The following is a 16,107-nucleotide window of genomic DNA, read 5'->3' as shown; positions in this document are numbered from 1 at the left end:
TATTTTCTTTTTAGGCGCAGCTAATCTATATTCTCACTTTGTATGTTTGTCTGTATAACAGGGGTGATATTCTGCACAAGATTGATTTTCCCCCCCTGCTGCAAAGTTTTTTTTTTCCCCTCCTAGTTTTTTTTCCAGTAAGGAAGGGAAAAATGAAAAAAAAACTATTTTCAGAACACTTTATTCACCTATTCCTTTATCACTGGTAAAAACAACCTATCCCTGGTTATATTTACCTATCCTTTTATCTACCTATTCCTTTATCCCTGGTAAGGATAACCCATTCCTTTATCCCTGGTAAAAATAACCCATTCCTTTATCCCTGGTAAGATTTACCTATTCCTTTATCCCTAGTAAAATCTACCTTTATTCCTGGTAAGATTTACCTATTCCTTTATCCCTGTTAAGTCTAACCTATCCTTTTATCCCTGGCAAGTACAACCTATCCTTTTATCCCTGGTAAGATTTACCTATTCCTTTATCCCTGGCAATATTCACCTATTCCTGGTAAGATTAACCTATCCCTTCATTCCTGATAAAATTTACCTATTCTTTTATCCCTGGTAAATCTAACATATCCCTTTATCCCTGGTAAGATTTATTTATTCCTGATTAACCTATCCCTTTATTCCTGGTAAGATTTACCTATCCCTTTTTCCCTAGTAAGTCTAACATATCCCTTTATTCCTGGTAATATTGATTTATCCCTTTATTCCTGATAAGATTGACATATCCCTTTATTCCTGGTAATATTGATTTATCCCTTTATTCCTGATAAGATTAACCTATCCCTTTATTCCTGATAAGATTTACCTATTCCTAATAAGATTTACCTATCCCTTTATTCCTGATAAGATTGATATATCCCTTTATTCCTGATAAGATTTACCTATCCATTTATTCCTGGTAATATTTATTTATTCCTGGTAAGATTTACCTATCCCTTTATTCCTGATAAGATTTACCTATTCCTGATAAGATTTACCTATTCCTTTATTCCTGATAAGATTGACATATTCCTGGTAATATTGATTTATCCCTTTATTCCTGATAAGATTAACCTATCCCTTTATTCCTGATAAGATATATTCCTGGTTATATTGATTTATCCCTTTATTCCTGATAAGATTGATATATCCCTTTATTCCTGATAAGATTTACCTATTCCTGATAAGATTTACCTATCCCTTTATTCCTGATAAGATTGATATATCCCTTTATTCCTGATAAGATTTACCTATCCCTTTATTCCTGATAAGATTGATATATCCCTTTATTCCTGGTAATATTGATTTATCCCTTTATTCCTGATAAGATTGACATATCCCTATATTCCCGGTAATATTGATTTATCCCTTTATTCCTGATAAGATTAACCTATCCCTTTATTCCTGATAAGATTGACTTATCCCTTTATTCCTGATAAGATTACAATATCCCTTTATTCCTGATAGATTGATCCCTTTATTCCTGATAAGATTGACCTAACCCTTTATTCCTGATAAGATTGACATATTCCTTTATTCCTGGTAATATTGATTTATCCCTTTATTCCTGATAAGATTGACCTAACCCTTTATTCCTGATAAGATTGACATATCCCTTTATTCCTGATAAGATTTACCTATCCCTTTATTCCTGATAAGATATATTCCTGGTTATATTGATTTATTCCTGATAAGATTGATATATCCCTTTATTCCTGATAAGATTTACCTATTCCTGATAAGATTTACCTATCCCTTTATTCCTGAAAAGATTGATATATCCCTTTATTCCTGATAAGATTGACCTATCCCTTTATTCCTGATAAGATTGATATATCCCTTTATTCCTGGTAATATTGATTTATCCCTTTATTCCTGATAAGATTGACTTATCCCTTTATTCCTGATAAGATTACAATATCCCTTTATTCCTGATAAGATTGACCTAACCCTTTATTCCTGATAAGATTGACATATTCCATTATTCCTGGTAATATTGATTTATCCCTTTATTCCTGATAAGATTGACCTAACCCTTTATTCCTGATAAGATTGACATATCCCTTTATTCCTGATAAGATTTACCTATCCCTTTATTCCTGATAAGATTTACCTATCCCTTTATTCCTGATAAGATTGATATATCCCTTTATTCCTGGTAATATTGACATATTCCTTTATTCCTGATAAGATTGACCTAACCCTTTATTCCTGATAAGATTTACCTATCCCTTTATTCCTGATAAGATTGACATATCCCTTTATTCCTGATAAGATTTACCTAACCCTTTATTCCTGATAAGATTGACATATTCCTTTATTCCTGGTAATATTGATTTATCCCTTTATTCCTGATAAGATTGACCTAACCCTTTATTCCTGATAAGATTGATTTATCCCTTTATTCTTGGTAAGATTTACCTATCCCTTTATTCCTGATAAGATTTACCTATTCCTGATAAGATTTACCTATCCCTTTATTCCTGAAAAGATTGACATATCCCTTTATTCCTGATAAGATTTACCTATCCCTTTATTCCTGATGAGATTGACATATCCCTATATTCCTGGTTGTATTGATTTATCCCTTTATTCCTGATAAGATTAACCTATCCCTTTATTCCTGGTAATATTGATTTATCCCTTTATTCCTGATAAGATTGACCTAACCCTTTATTCCTGATAAGATTGATTTATCCCTTTATTCCTGATAAGATTGACCTAACCCTTTATTCCTGATGAGATTGACATATCCCTATATTCCTGGTTATATTGATTTATCCCTTTATTCCTGATAAGATTAACCTATCCCTTTATTCCTGGTAATATTGATTTATCCCTTTATTCCTGATAAGATTGACCTAACCCTTTATTCCTGATAAGATTGACATATCCCTTTAGTCCTGGTAATATTGATTTATCTCTGTATTCCTGATAAGATTAATCTATCCCTTTATTCCTGATAAGATTTACCTATTCCTGATAAGATTTACCTATCCCTTTATTCCTGATAAGATTTACCTATTCCTGATAAGATTTACCTATCCCTTTATTCCTGATAAGATTGACATATCCTTTTATTCCTGATAAAATTTACTTATCCCTTTATTCCTGATAAGATTTACCTATCCCTTTATTCCTGATAAGATTGATATATCCCTTTATTCCTGGTAATATTGATTTATCCCTGTATTCCTGATAAGATTGACATATCCCTTTATTCCTGATAAGATTGACATATCCCTTTATTCCTGGTAATATTGATTTATCCCTTTATTCCTGATAAGATTGACATATCCCTATATTCCTGGTAATATTGATTTATCTCTTTATTCCTGATAATATTGATTTATCCCTTTATTCCTATTAATATTGATTTATCCCTTTATTCCTGATAAGATTGACATTTCCCTTTATTCCCTTTATTCCTGATAAGATTAACCTATACCTTTATTCCTATTAATATTGATTTGTCCCTTTATTCCTGATAAGATTGACATTTCCCTTTATTCCCTTTATTCCTGATAAGATTAACCTATCCCTTTATTCCTGATAAGATTTACCTATTCCTGATAAGATTGACATTTCCCTTTATTCCCTTTATTCCTGATAAGATTAACCTATCCCTTTATTCCTGATAAGATTTACCTATTCCTGATAAGATTTACCTATCCCTTTATTCCTGATAAGATTGATATATCCCTTTATTCCTGATAAGATTGATATATCCCTTTATTCCTGGTAATATTGATTTATCCCTGTATTCCTGATAAGATTGACATATCCCTTTATTCCTGATAAGATTGACATATCCCTTTATTCCTGGTAATATTGATTTATCCCTTTATTCCTGATAAGATTGACATATCCCTATATTCCTGGTAATATTGATTTATCTCTTTATTCCTGATAATATTGATTTATCCCTTTATTCCTATTAATATTGATTTATCCCTTTATTCCTGATAAGATTGACATTTCCCTTTATTCCCTTTATTCCTGATAAGATTAACCTATACCTTTATTCCTATTAATATTGATTTGTCCCTTTATTCCTGATAAGATTGACATTTCCCTTTATTCCCTTTATTCCTGATAAGATTAACCTATCCCTTTATTCCTGATAAGATTTACCTATTCCTGATAAGATTGACATTTCCCTTTATTCCCTTTATTCCTGATAAGATTAACCTATCCCTTTATTCCTGATAAGATTTACCTATTCCTGATAAGATTTACCTATCCCTTTATTCCTGATAAGATTGATATATCCCTTTATTCCTGATAAGATTGATCTATCCCTTTATTCCTGATAAGATTGACATATTCTTTTATTCCTGATAAAATTTACTTATCCCTTTATTCCTGATAAGATTTACCTATCCCTTTATTCCTGATAAGATTGATATATCCCTTTATTCCTGGTAATATTGATTTATCCCTTTATTCCTGATAAGATTGACCTAACACTTTTTTCCTGATAAGATTGATATATCCCTTTATTCCTGATAAAATTTACTTATCCCTTTATTCCTGAAAAGATTGACATATCCCTTTATTCCTGATAAGATTGACATATCCCTTTAATCCTGGTAATATTGATTTATCCCTTTATTCTTGGTAAGATTTACCTATCCCTTTATTCCTGATAAGATTTACCTATTCCTGATAAGATTTACCTATCCCTTTATTCCTGAAAAGATTGATATATCCCTTTATTCCTGATAAGATTGACCTATCCCTTTATTCCTGATAAGATTGATATATCCCTTTATTCCTGATAAGATTGACCTATCCCTTTATTCCTGAAAAGATTGACATATCCCTTTATTCCTGATAAGATTTACCTATCCCTATATTCCTGATAAGATTGATCTATCCCTTTATTCCTGGTAATATTGTTTTAGCTCCTATTTCAGGATCTGTCTAGTAATTCAGAATATTTTTAAGTGTTTCATGATTATGGAAGGGTAATTATAAGAGGATATTATTTACTTTTGCAAATTTGTTACATGCTAATAAGAGATTTTTTTAAAAAATAAATAAGAATCCTTCTGTAAGATTTAAAAGTCGATTACTTAGAAGTCGAAGTTCGATCTGAAATTTTGAATGAGTAATCCTTGGTAAATCGAACAAAAAGTTGGAAAAGTAACGACTAATGGCTCAGCCGTTTTGCCATTTATTGGGCAAATTAGTCACGAAACCTATCTCCACATAATACTTTTTGCAGCTCCAAAACGTTATCAGACGGTTCTAGCCGGTAGCTGTTGGTACTAGAAATTTTTTAAAAATGGTTATTGCTATCATTTAACATGAACTAAACCAAAAAGAAAAACTTATTTAACAGAAGTTGCTACTTTATGGATGGTATGAACTAATTTGAAGAATATTATGAAATCAGGCCCTAGGTTCTGGTACTGCAGGCCTCCAGGTGGATCCTGGACAGATAAAAACTGAATATTTTTACTTTCAATCTTAGAACAAAACTTATATAATAAAAGTGGTTACTTTATAGATAGTTTGAACTAATTTGAAGAAATTTTTGAAATCAGGCACCAGGATCAGGTACTGCATGCCTCCAGGTGGATCGTGAACAGGTAAAAACTGAACCTTTTTATAAGTTAAATCAAATTTTTTTTTATAAAAGTGGCTTCTTTAGGAATAGTATGAACTATCAGGTAAAAACTAAAAAAATTTACTATCTAAGTTAGAACAAAAGTTGCTACTTTTTCGAATAACTGTTTACGCAAAAGTGGCAAAACTAACCCCATTTAAGTTATTGCAGATTTGAGATTTTTATTTCGTCATGACAGTGGAAAAAATGTCAATTATGTTGCTATTTTCCCTGTAATTTATTGGCGAGTTCGTTTATCCAGAAGGAGGGGATGGGAAGATCGTTATTCTAGCCAGCTACAGGGTTAACTAAAACGTACATGGTTATTTCTATTTGGAGTATGATTAAAGTAGTAATAAATACATTGTTGTAAATAATTCAGAAAAATTGAAACCTATACGTGATTTTCAGCTCTCGTTTGGGGGCAACAATGAATAGAATTAATAACCTTTTTATCTAACCCAAAAACATTATTTTAGAATTATTTCGATTGTTGGTTATACCTTATTCCTGGCTGACAGCTAGTCACAACGTTCATTTATTAAACAGGTCCTCGTTTCAATACGCGTTCATTACTCATGGACAAACCGACAAATTGACTTGTAAAGTAGCTCACCTTCTAAAATAATCAAAATATAAAAAAACACAAATTCAACATCATAACTTTATTATTCAACACGAATATTGTGACAAAAAAGGTTTATTTCTGTATTTTTAATCATTTTTAACTCAACTTTTAGATTTTTTACGTCATGTAATTAGTTTTTTAATTAAATAATCATTTTTTTAACCCACCAGAAATTCTATATATTTAAATATGTTTAACAAAATGCCCAATTTATTTATTTAACTAACTCTTGTAAATAATATTTTAGTCCTTTTTTTTTAAAAACAATATATAACAAGAGTAATAGGGCTTAGTTTTTTAATTTAATTTAATTGTAATAACACAGATTGGAGGTTTATACATAATTATTAAGACAACAAATAAAAAAAAAACAGGAAAACATTATTTTAAAAATATCTAGTTTTTTAAAAATAATATTCAATTTTAATTTCTCTACATTATTTGGTGGGATGAGAGATTTTTATAGTATTAGGGGGTGTGTGTGTTTGGGAGGGGTGTGAGGCAGTTCGGGAGAAAAAGGAGACGAGTAAAAATAAGTTTCTTTAAATAAAATATTTTATTATAAAAAAAAACTTATTTTTTTGGCAAGTTTTAGGGCAAATCCGCGGTTTTATATTATTTAGCATTTAGTTGAGATCAGCTTGAAATTGTTTTAAAGATAATTAAAAAAATAAAATTGATATTTTACAAAAAAAAAAATACAAAATTAAAAAAGAAACAAATTGCCCAAAACTTGTAAAAAAAGGATTTTTTTATAAATAATAGTGAGATATTCTTTTTTAAAAACATTAACATATACATATTAATTATTTAAGTTTAAAAAACCCATAGAACATCACAGAATGGTAACAGAGTGTTTCATAAAAAAACTTTTATCTTAAAAACACCCACAAATTAAAAACATAAAATTATCAATATTTATATCTTAAAAAAGAGGGGTTGAAAAAATATTCTATGTCAAAAATTTGAAACTTTTTAAAACATTTATGAAATGTGCCTATTTCTTTTTATTTTAATTACACAATAAATATTATATTATTCTTTTTTAAACATGTTTTATTAATAATTTTGAGATACAACAAAAAATAGGATTGTTTTCGCCCAATAAATATTTTTACTTTTTTTTCAAAGGGAACTAGGAGCATTTTTTGTCAACATGATAAAAAAAATTGGTCCATTTAATAAACACTCAAACTAACATTTATATGTTCACAAAAAAGCCTAATTTGCTAGAATAATAGGTATAAAAATGCTCTGATATTAATGCTTTTGTTGAGTGTATAAAAAAAGCCCCCAAAAATATATAACCTAACCTTCCCTATCCCCTGCGGGACTGCCCGACCGTGTTTGTCTCTACAGCGATTATGCTAAATTTCACAGCTAAATTTGTATTCTTGATCATGACAAACTCTTATATTCCAAGGACAGATTTACTGACAGAAGGTTACAAGGTTAAAGACAGATGCTTATGACAGAGAGTTTGTCTGACAGATCAAGAATTCACAGCTTTGTGGTATAAAAATGGTTGTTAGCGTGGCAAGCATGTATAATTTATTTCAGTACTAAAGCTACACTAACTTTTTTTTTATCATCTGTTTTTCTAAAATTCACAGTTCTGTACTTTCATACACATTTTTTTTCATTATTTATTATAACTGTTTATTTTTCTTTCTCTAAATGGTGTTCTATGTTCATATTTTATTTTTATTTATCTGAAGGAATTTTTGTGACGGGTTAAAACTATTCGTCAGTCATCATCTGATAAAGGTTCATATCTTGCTCCCGGCGGTGCACCGCCCGTAGGAGGCGGCAGTTGACTTTGCGGCGGAGGTCCAGACGGCCCTGAGCTTGTGGCCGGTGGCGGTGGTCCGCCGCGAGAAGCATTCAATGCCCCGTAGTTGGGCATACCGCCGCTTGGCGATGAACGCGGCGGCATTTGAGGTAAGTTACCGCTGCCCGGCGGTAGGCCGCCTCGGTAGGCGGAATAATCACTTGGGTGCGGGGCGGGTGAGGTTGTTTTCTGTGAGTGGGCAGAGTCGGGGCGGGCGCTTTCATCAATAACCATTTCCCCGGAGCCTGGCGAATCAGGCAGGTCCTGGCTGTTGCCACCCTCGTCCATTTTGTGGCGTTTACGCGGCGATTCTGACAGGTCGGCGGGGCCGGAGTTGGACGGGCCGCCCATGCCACGATCGTTATTGTCCAGCGGACGCTTGTTTGGCGGTCCCATGGTCAGGTTGGCCGGCTGACCAAGATTCCTGTGATCGACCATATCATTCTTCATTCCCTCGTCAATTTTTCTCTTGATATAATCCAGAATCTGAGTGCTGTTCTGATCAAATCCTTCTGGCTTGCGTTGTTGGCTGGCCAGGAACCTATGTATGGAGTTTACATCCGTGTAGTTGGGATAGTTGGGTGTGGACCTGGAAGGATCAGAGGTCGGCGGTGATATGGCCTCGATAGCCGGCCGTCCTCCGCACAGACTACCCTTGTCTGACCGCGGCGATGCATTCTGAGCAACTCTTATTATCTGGCGCTCATCTGAAGTGCCCATGTTGGATGGGGCTGGCATACCTGTGCTGTTGGGACGCGGCAGGCTGCCAGAATGTGACCCCTGACTAGGCGGACGCTGCATGTAGGCGGCTGGATCAACTCCCGGCGGGAATTTACCACGCTTCCAATATTCATGCATGTCAGCGGCGCTGGCAGTTGTCGGCAGCATGGGGTACGGCGAGGTGCGGTTCTTCTGCACCTCTGTCTTCATACGCTCCATATGGTCAAGAGTGGATTGCGGCAAGCCGCCGGCAGGTGATGTACGCATCATCATAGCTCTAGCCTCATCCAAACCCTCCTTGACCAGGGGACTCCTGCTCGGCTGTTTGCTCGGCGACTCCTTGCCGTCCATCCGTGGCAGACCACCGGCAGCCACTAGACTAGTCAACCCATATTGGGCCTGAAGATTAGGAGGCAGATTGGCAAGATTTGCTGCCAGATTGGCAGCAGATGGTTGGCCAATATTGTTCTTGATCTGATTGGAGACAATAAGGTCAATAAGCTGGTCAGTGCTGATATGTCTGTTTCCAGGTTGCTGGCTGTAGCGCAGCTTCTCTCTCTCCGCCTCATTCATGGATTCAATCAATTTTTGTTGCTGTTCAGGTGTCATATATCTAGGATCATATTGTTGCTTCAGTGCATTCAAAGCAAAATTTCTCATGTCCTGTACGCGGGCAGCGTTGGGATCAGTGGTCCTGGTGACCGTTAGGCTTGAGCTGGTGCCAGGTCCACTGTTGGCAGCACCCAGGCCACCACCCTGCTGCTGGCGAGTTAGGTCAGTCAGCTTAGGTTGTTGCAGGGCAATGTCAGCAAAGTTAGCCAGCGCTGTGTTGGGATAGTCAGGACGTGTCTGTTTGGTTATGGACACCTCAGGTTGTCTGTGTATCTCGATACTGTTGCGTGGAACACCACTTGGAAGACCAGCCTGTCCGGGTCTGGTCATGATTGAACCTCCGGGCATGCCTGGTCTGCTGGTGGGCACACTGCGTGGCGGTGATCGCGGTCTTGTATCTCTAGACATTGATCCAGGATAACCAGGGTAGGCTCCGGGTCTTGCACGCGGGTCAGCCTGGAATGCTCTGGGGTCAGCTGAGGGTGCATGAAGGTCAGCACGCAGGTCTGCACGAGGATCTGTTCTTATGGTAGGATCGCCACGAGGGGGTATGTCGGCCTTGGGATCAGTTCTGATAGGACCATAAGGATGGGGCCCGCGGGGGTTGCCATAAATATTAGGACGTGGATCAAATCTGGGGTGGGCTTCAACTATTTGAATATCACGGTCACGATGGTCAACACGCGCATAGGGACTGCGTAGATCCTCATGGGTGTCTTTACGCGGCAAAGACTGAGCCGTCAAGAAATCATTCTCAATGACGCGGCGTGACGTGCTGCCGCGCGAGTCATGCGACGGCGGTCCGGGTGGCGGCTGGCGGCCAGAAAATTGTGGATATCTGGACACCTGGCTCTGTTGCTGTTGTTGTTGTTGCTGCTGCTGGGCTTGCTGGTGCTTCTTCATAATATCCAAAGCCTGGGCATTGCGGGCATCATTAGAATTCATAGCATTTCTTTCAGTATAGACGGGTGTACCAGTTACAAGTGAGCCGCGAGGTTGACTGCTGGACAGTGATTTCATTTGAGGCCCACCAGACACGGGATGGTAACTAGAGGATGCTCTGCCTTGATGTTGGTTAGGCGGCTGGATTGGTTGTCCGCGGGTTATGGATCCACCTGGGGTGTTGTAGCTCTTGTGATAGGGTGACAACATTTCTTGTCTGCTTGGGGCTAAATGGTTAACAGCCTCGTTGAAGTCCTTCAACCGTTTATTCTCAATATCCATCATTTCACGATGGGTTGTTTTTGTGGAGTCCTTGTGGGCCTCTGGAGGCTTCTCGCCCTTGTTGACAGTTGGATGATGGCCGGGCAGGTTGGGCGGGCCTCGCTCAATAAAGCTTGACCTATACATGGGCTCACTCAGAGACGTGTGTGACGGAGGTGGTTGAGGTGATCTATCACGCTTGGTTGTGGTCAGGTTCAACACGCCGCTGTCCTCAACAACAACGGCGGCCGACGGGGACGGTCCAGAGGGCGGCGGTGCCGGTACAGGCTTCACCTCAAGATCCGGCGGCGGCTTGATGCCAAACCCAGGCGGAAGGCCAAGACTTGGGTTCTGTTGGTCTTTCAGCAAATCCTTAATAGTGGAAACTTCTCCTGAAAACTGTCTAGCGTTCATGGGACGTTTCAAGGACACATCAATAACATTATCCATAATTTGTTTCAAATTATGCTGCGGCCCTTGCTGCTGCATGTCCATGTGGGAGGGTGGCATAAAGGCTGCTGCGCTGGTGGGCACAGGCGGCTTGCCGCCCATTCCCATGGAGGCTGAAGTAGTTGGCAGGCCAATGTTGACCACAGTAGCCCCACCGGGGGCCGTTGATACAAGGGTTGAGGTTGTGTGTGGTGGAAGGGAGGGGGGCGGAAGGTGACTGCCATGGCCAGCAGCGGCTATGCCGCCCGGCAGATGATGTTTCTTGTCCTGTTCATGTGTTTCGTCAGCGCTGACAGTGGCAGCACTGTCATAACCATCCACATCCTTCTTGGGACCACCCACAGAGTTGTTCACTGTTGTGGAGTTGGTGGTGGTGGTTGTGGTGCTGTTGTTCATGTCTGTTGAAGTTGTGGTGGTTGTGTTGGACACTTTAGTTTCATCAACAATGGTGTTGGTTATTGACTTCTCTTCAACTTTGCCATCTAAAATAAAATAAAAAAATTAATATTTTTTAATAATGTTTTTTGACCTAGCAATGCATTAATAGAAAATTAATAAATTCTCCAAGAAAGAATAACTAAAAGAAATCTTAATTTTGAAGAATGAAAAAGTTGAAAACTGGTTTCAAAGGAAAAAGTTTTGCTTGAGAATTAAATTAATCTAATTTGCCAAGCAAAATTTATAAAACATGATAATCTGGCAAAATTATAGCTATAATTGGCGCAAAAGGATAAAATAAATACATAACAATTCATAAAAACAGCTAAAAGCAGCAATTGATATTTTAAAATTAAATAATACATAGCATAAGAAATCTGCATCAATAAAATTCAGATGTAATTGTCCATATGAGAAATTTCATTTTTGTCAACAAAAAAAACTAGACGGACATAACCTAACTATGGAGAAGCTGCGCTCCAAACAAAAAGGAGAGAGATGGGATAATCTTCAATTAATTAAACTTTTCGCATAGATTAATATAGATGAGAGTAAGGTATTTTTTTTACACTACGTAAGCCTTACAAGAGGGAGGGGGATTGACTAAAACCTTCAGAAAATGGCACAAAACCTAACTATGATCGATATAAAGAATTAAAATTGTAAACCAAAGGTTTTTGAGGTAATTTAAACACAAACAATACATCCAGGTACTTTGTAAATAAGGGGGGGGTTTTTAATGCAACCATCTCGTAATCAATGTATAAATGGCACTTAGAATTCGAATTTTGATATGAAATTTTGCATGAGTAATCCTTGGTAGGTCTATTTTCCCTAAATCGAACAAAAAGTTGGAAAAGTAGCGGCTAACGGATGGCGGCTCATCCGTATACCCATTTGTTGGGTATTTTCAAGCGAAATCCATCACGAAACCTCTCTCCACATAATGCTCCTTTCCGATCCAAAACGTTTTCAAACAGTTCTAGCCGGTAGTTGCTGGTATTAGAAATCTAAAAAATGGTTTTTGTATCATTTCACATGATTTAAAGCAAAAATATGTTTCAAAAAATTGATTTCTACGTAATTTATGACAGATTTGCCCTAAAAATAGCCAAAAAACAGCTAAACGGCTGAGCCGTTAGCCGTTACTTTTAAAACTTTTTTTTCGATTTAGGGAAAATAGACCTACCAAGGATTACTCATGCAAAATTTCAGATCAAAATTCGAATTTTAAGTGCCATTTATACATTGATTACGAGATGGTTGCATTAAAAACCCCCCCCCTTTGCTTAATATTTATATTCATTCTTTGACTTTTTAATCTATTTTTAGATATATAAGATGTAAATTGTAGTGGAAAATTGGGGAGAATTCAATTCTGCAATTGTGTCACATTATAATGGATATATTATTGCTTGATTATCACGCCAGATTTTAATGTACTCTAATATAGTGATAGTAGAGGGATTAATTAATGACCCCCCCCCCCCCTGCACCCCATTTAACCTACCCCCTTCCTTCCTACCGGGTGAATGAACTGACCAATAAATGACATGAGATAGAGAAACCTGCGAAATATTACAACACCACAAACTACTCCTTACCCATTTATCCAATTTTTTTTGCAATTGTTTTTTTTTGCTAATATGAAATATTATGGGATGCGAAAAATATGCACACCACCTAAAACTTGATGTGTACCTTACAAAAAAAATAGTTCTTTTCATCAAAAGAGAATTTGAAAAGTTTTGAAGCAAAGTAAATAAAAAGTGGAGGTAATTAATTAAATTTTGTTCAAAATTTAAATATCTCAAATGAATACTTTTTATGTAATTAGTATTTTAACTAAAACTGCATTAGTTAAAGAACAAAAAGAGTGTCTTGTTTATTTTTAAACAAGAATACATATACAGGAAGGAAGGGAACTAGCCCCAAAATCTTCTTGAATTCTTATTCGTTGGCTTAAGAATGTTGGGGATTTGTAATGGATTTTGATTGGTTGAATCATAAGTTCAGTGTTATCTACAGAAGAGGAAATTGTGTGTATCTTCATTGGGAATGTACATCAAATCGGCCATTGTCTTATCCCTTTAGATCCCTGATACAAATATCTAAATGAGAAATCTACACACCTTTCTTTTTATCCTTCTCCTCATCGTCACAGCTGGAAGTGCTATACTCTTCATCCGAGCTGAGACTCGGCTTATCTCCGGCATTTCCGCCGCCGACACTCTTCTTATACTCCGCCACCAGCGTGTCCAGGTCCAGCTTCTTGCGGTGCGCGTAGAAAAACTTCTTGCACTCGGACGCGCTCTTCTCCGGCACCTTGGAGGCCACCTTGGCCCAGTCCTTGCCCTCGGTCCTCAGCACCATCTCAAGGAAGGCAACATCCTCGGCAGACCACACCACGTCCCCGACTTTGTAGGTCTCCTTGGAGTCGCGGGGCGTGGCCGCGTTCTTGTCCAGGTTCAGCGTCTCATCGTCCTGCGCCTGGCTGATGCGCTTGTTGATACGGCTGAAGCAGGTCGTGCACACTTGTTTAGTGCCTTCGGGGATTTCTGGAAAAATATTCATAATAATGTTTAAATTGATAACTATACTTTTATGTCATGGCAATCTTTTAAAAAATATCCGCTGTTAATCTTAGATGTTCATTAGTTACTTTAAAAAAGTGTCTGACAGATATCAGACTGACAGAAATATAGGATTATAGAGTAGCTTTTCCCTTAAAAAAGAAAAAGGGGTTGTTCCAATAATGGGTTTAATCAAGAAAACTAAATATACTTACGTAGCTCATTGGACAAGACCTCTTTAAGTCCCGCACTCAATTCCTTCCACTTGGCCGGCAAGTGGCGCAGCTTCTTGCTCTTGCTGGCGGACGAACAGCTGAGCAGCGGACACTTGGTCCGCAGGGTCTTGCACCAGCAGGTAGAGCACACGCGAGAGTTCTCCGTGATGTCGTCCTCCTTGACGCCGAGCTGGGTGGCCTGCGCCTTCGTGACGGGCCGGGAGCTCTCCACCGTTGTCTTGCACACCACACATGGGAAGGGTCCACATTTGACTGAAAAATAAAATCAAAATTAGATTTTTTGTGACTTATTTCAAAGGAATTTCTTAATATGTAAATTGATATTCTATAATATTACTGTATTTCATTTTACTATACTTTTCAACATTACATTATTTTTTTTGTTGCTGTGCTAATTTGGAAGAAAACTATTTTTATTTGCACTTATTATCAGCAAAAATGTAAAAAATATCTAAAAACGTGAATTTTTTGCTTATTTTGACAATTGCGAATCAGCAAAATCATAGATTTCTTTTATTTTGATAACTTTAAATGAATGTTTTTTTGTCTAAAATGTGTGGTTAAGTTAATACAAAGTAAAATTGATTTAAAATCTAACTTCATGAATATAATATGATCAAAATATACACTGAAACAATTCCATTTCATAATATAAAATATGGAATTTGGGGGGGGGGGGGAGAAGGACTTGTAATATTTTATGGTGAAAAAGGGGGGGGGGATATGAGGGTTTGAATGTAGAATTAATCTAGTAAAACCCAGCAGTATGCCTGAGGGTTTGTTTGCACAAGGCTACCCCCAAGGGCCCTCAGTCCCCCCCCCCCCCCCTCTTTCAAATTTCATATTACTGAGCAAGCAACCAAAAATAGATTTTTATAATAGAAAGCTAGCTTGAAAAAATTAAGACTATATGCCAATGCCCTTATGAACAATCGTTTTCTTAACAACTTTGGTGACTGTTTATTAAATGTTATTCGATTTAAACAAACTAGAAGTGTCTAAACTGTTCAACCCATATTTTTTTCTACAGAATAGATTAATTATGTTTATCACATTTGGGAATATGCATCAATTTGTTTATATGAGGCATTATATCCAAATCTTTCTTAATTAGTACTCTTTTCTAAATATCTTTTCAATAAGTCCACTATAACAAGATTAATATCTAACCAAAAGAGAAAAATATTCTATACATTATTTGAAAAAAGATAAGTTTTAAAAATATGCATGGTTTTATTTTGTATGTAAAGTAGTGCACAATTTACATTTAGTGTTTTAGTGCATAAATAATGTACACATGTACATGTACATTGTACACAAATAATGTACATTTACATTTCCTTTTGTCCTCCTTTGTTCAACACTACATATTTTAGGTTTTAGTGTATTTTAGAGTGTGGGTGTGTCTTTGTGTGTGTGTGATAGTTTGTGTTTGTGTGTGTCTGTGTAGATTTTGTGTGTATGTGTGTGGTTTTGTGTGTAAGTGGTAAACAATCAAAATTTGTGAATTTAATGGGGCGCATCAAACCATCCTCTTCTGAAAGGACATTGTTGTGAGAGGAGTGGATGAATAAATTTGGGGGTGTGGACACATTTCAGCTTAAACATTTCTTATTGAGGTGTGGAAAACTTACAGCTAATCACATTTTGAAATTTAATGCTAGGTTGTAGAAACATTAAAAAACAAGAATCAATTTATTTGTTTATTTTGCATTTGTCAAGATAAAAGAATATTAATGACTGTCTTACAATGTGTCCTTATATTTCTATATATGTACAACATGTGTACTGTTGATTATGTTAAATTAATCTCAT

The 16,107-nt window shown here is 36.5% G+C and overlaps 1 protein-coding gene across 4 annotated transcripts in view; it reads right to left on the bottom strand.

Moving 5' to 3' along the window:
- Positions 1-6,251: 6,251 nt before the first annotated feature.
- Positions 6,252-16,107, bottom strand: part of LOC145313448 (uncharacterized) — an 89,606-nt gene continuing 79,750 nt past the window's right edge. For all 4 annotated transcript variants that reach the window (XM_080152871.1, XM_080152873.1, XM_080152872.1 and 1 more), the window contains exons 14-16: positions 14,272-14,544; positions 13,616-14,041; positions 6,252-11,527 (exon numbers count right to left, since the gene is read on the bottom strand). In XM_080152871.1, the coding sequence (XP_080008997.1) occupies positions 7,977-11,527; positions 13,616-14,041; positions 14,272-14,544 (4,250 nt within the window). In that variant the 3' untranslated portion in view covers positions 6,252-7,976. The remainder of the gene's footprint in view (positions 11,528-13,615; positions 14,042-14,271; positions 14,545-16,107) is intronic.

Source organism: Acartia tonsa, chromosome 3 (assembly GCF_053477335.1).
Source record: "Acartia tonsa isolate MP-2025a chromosome 3, ASM5347733v1, whole genome shotgun sequence".
In the NCBI taxonomy this organism is placed as follows: domain Eukaryota; kingdom Metazoa; phylum Arthropoda; class Copepoda; order Calanoida; family Acartiidae; genus Acartia; species Acartia tonsa.
Note: the sequence above shows the minus strand (reverse complement) of the source record. Positions and strands in the feature narration are given on the sequence as shown.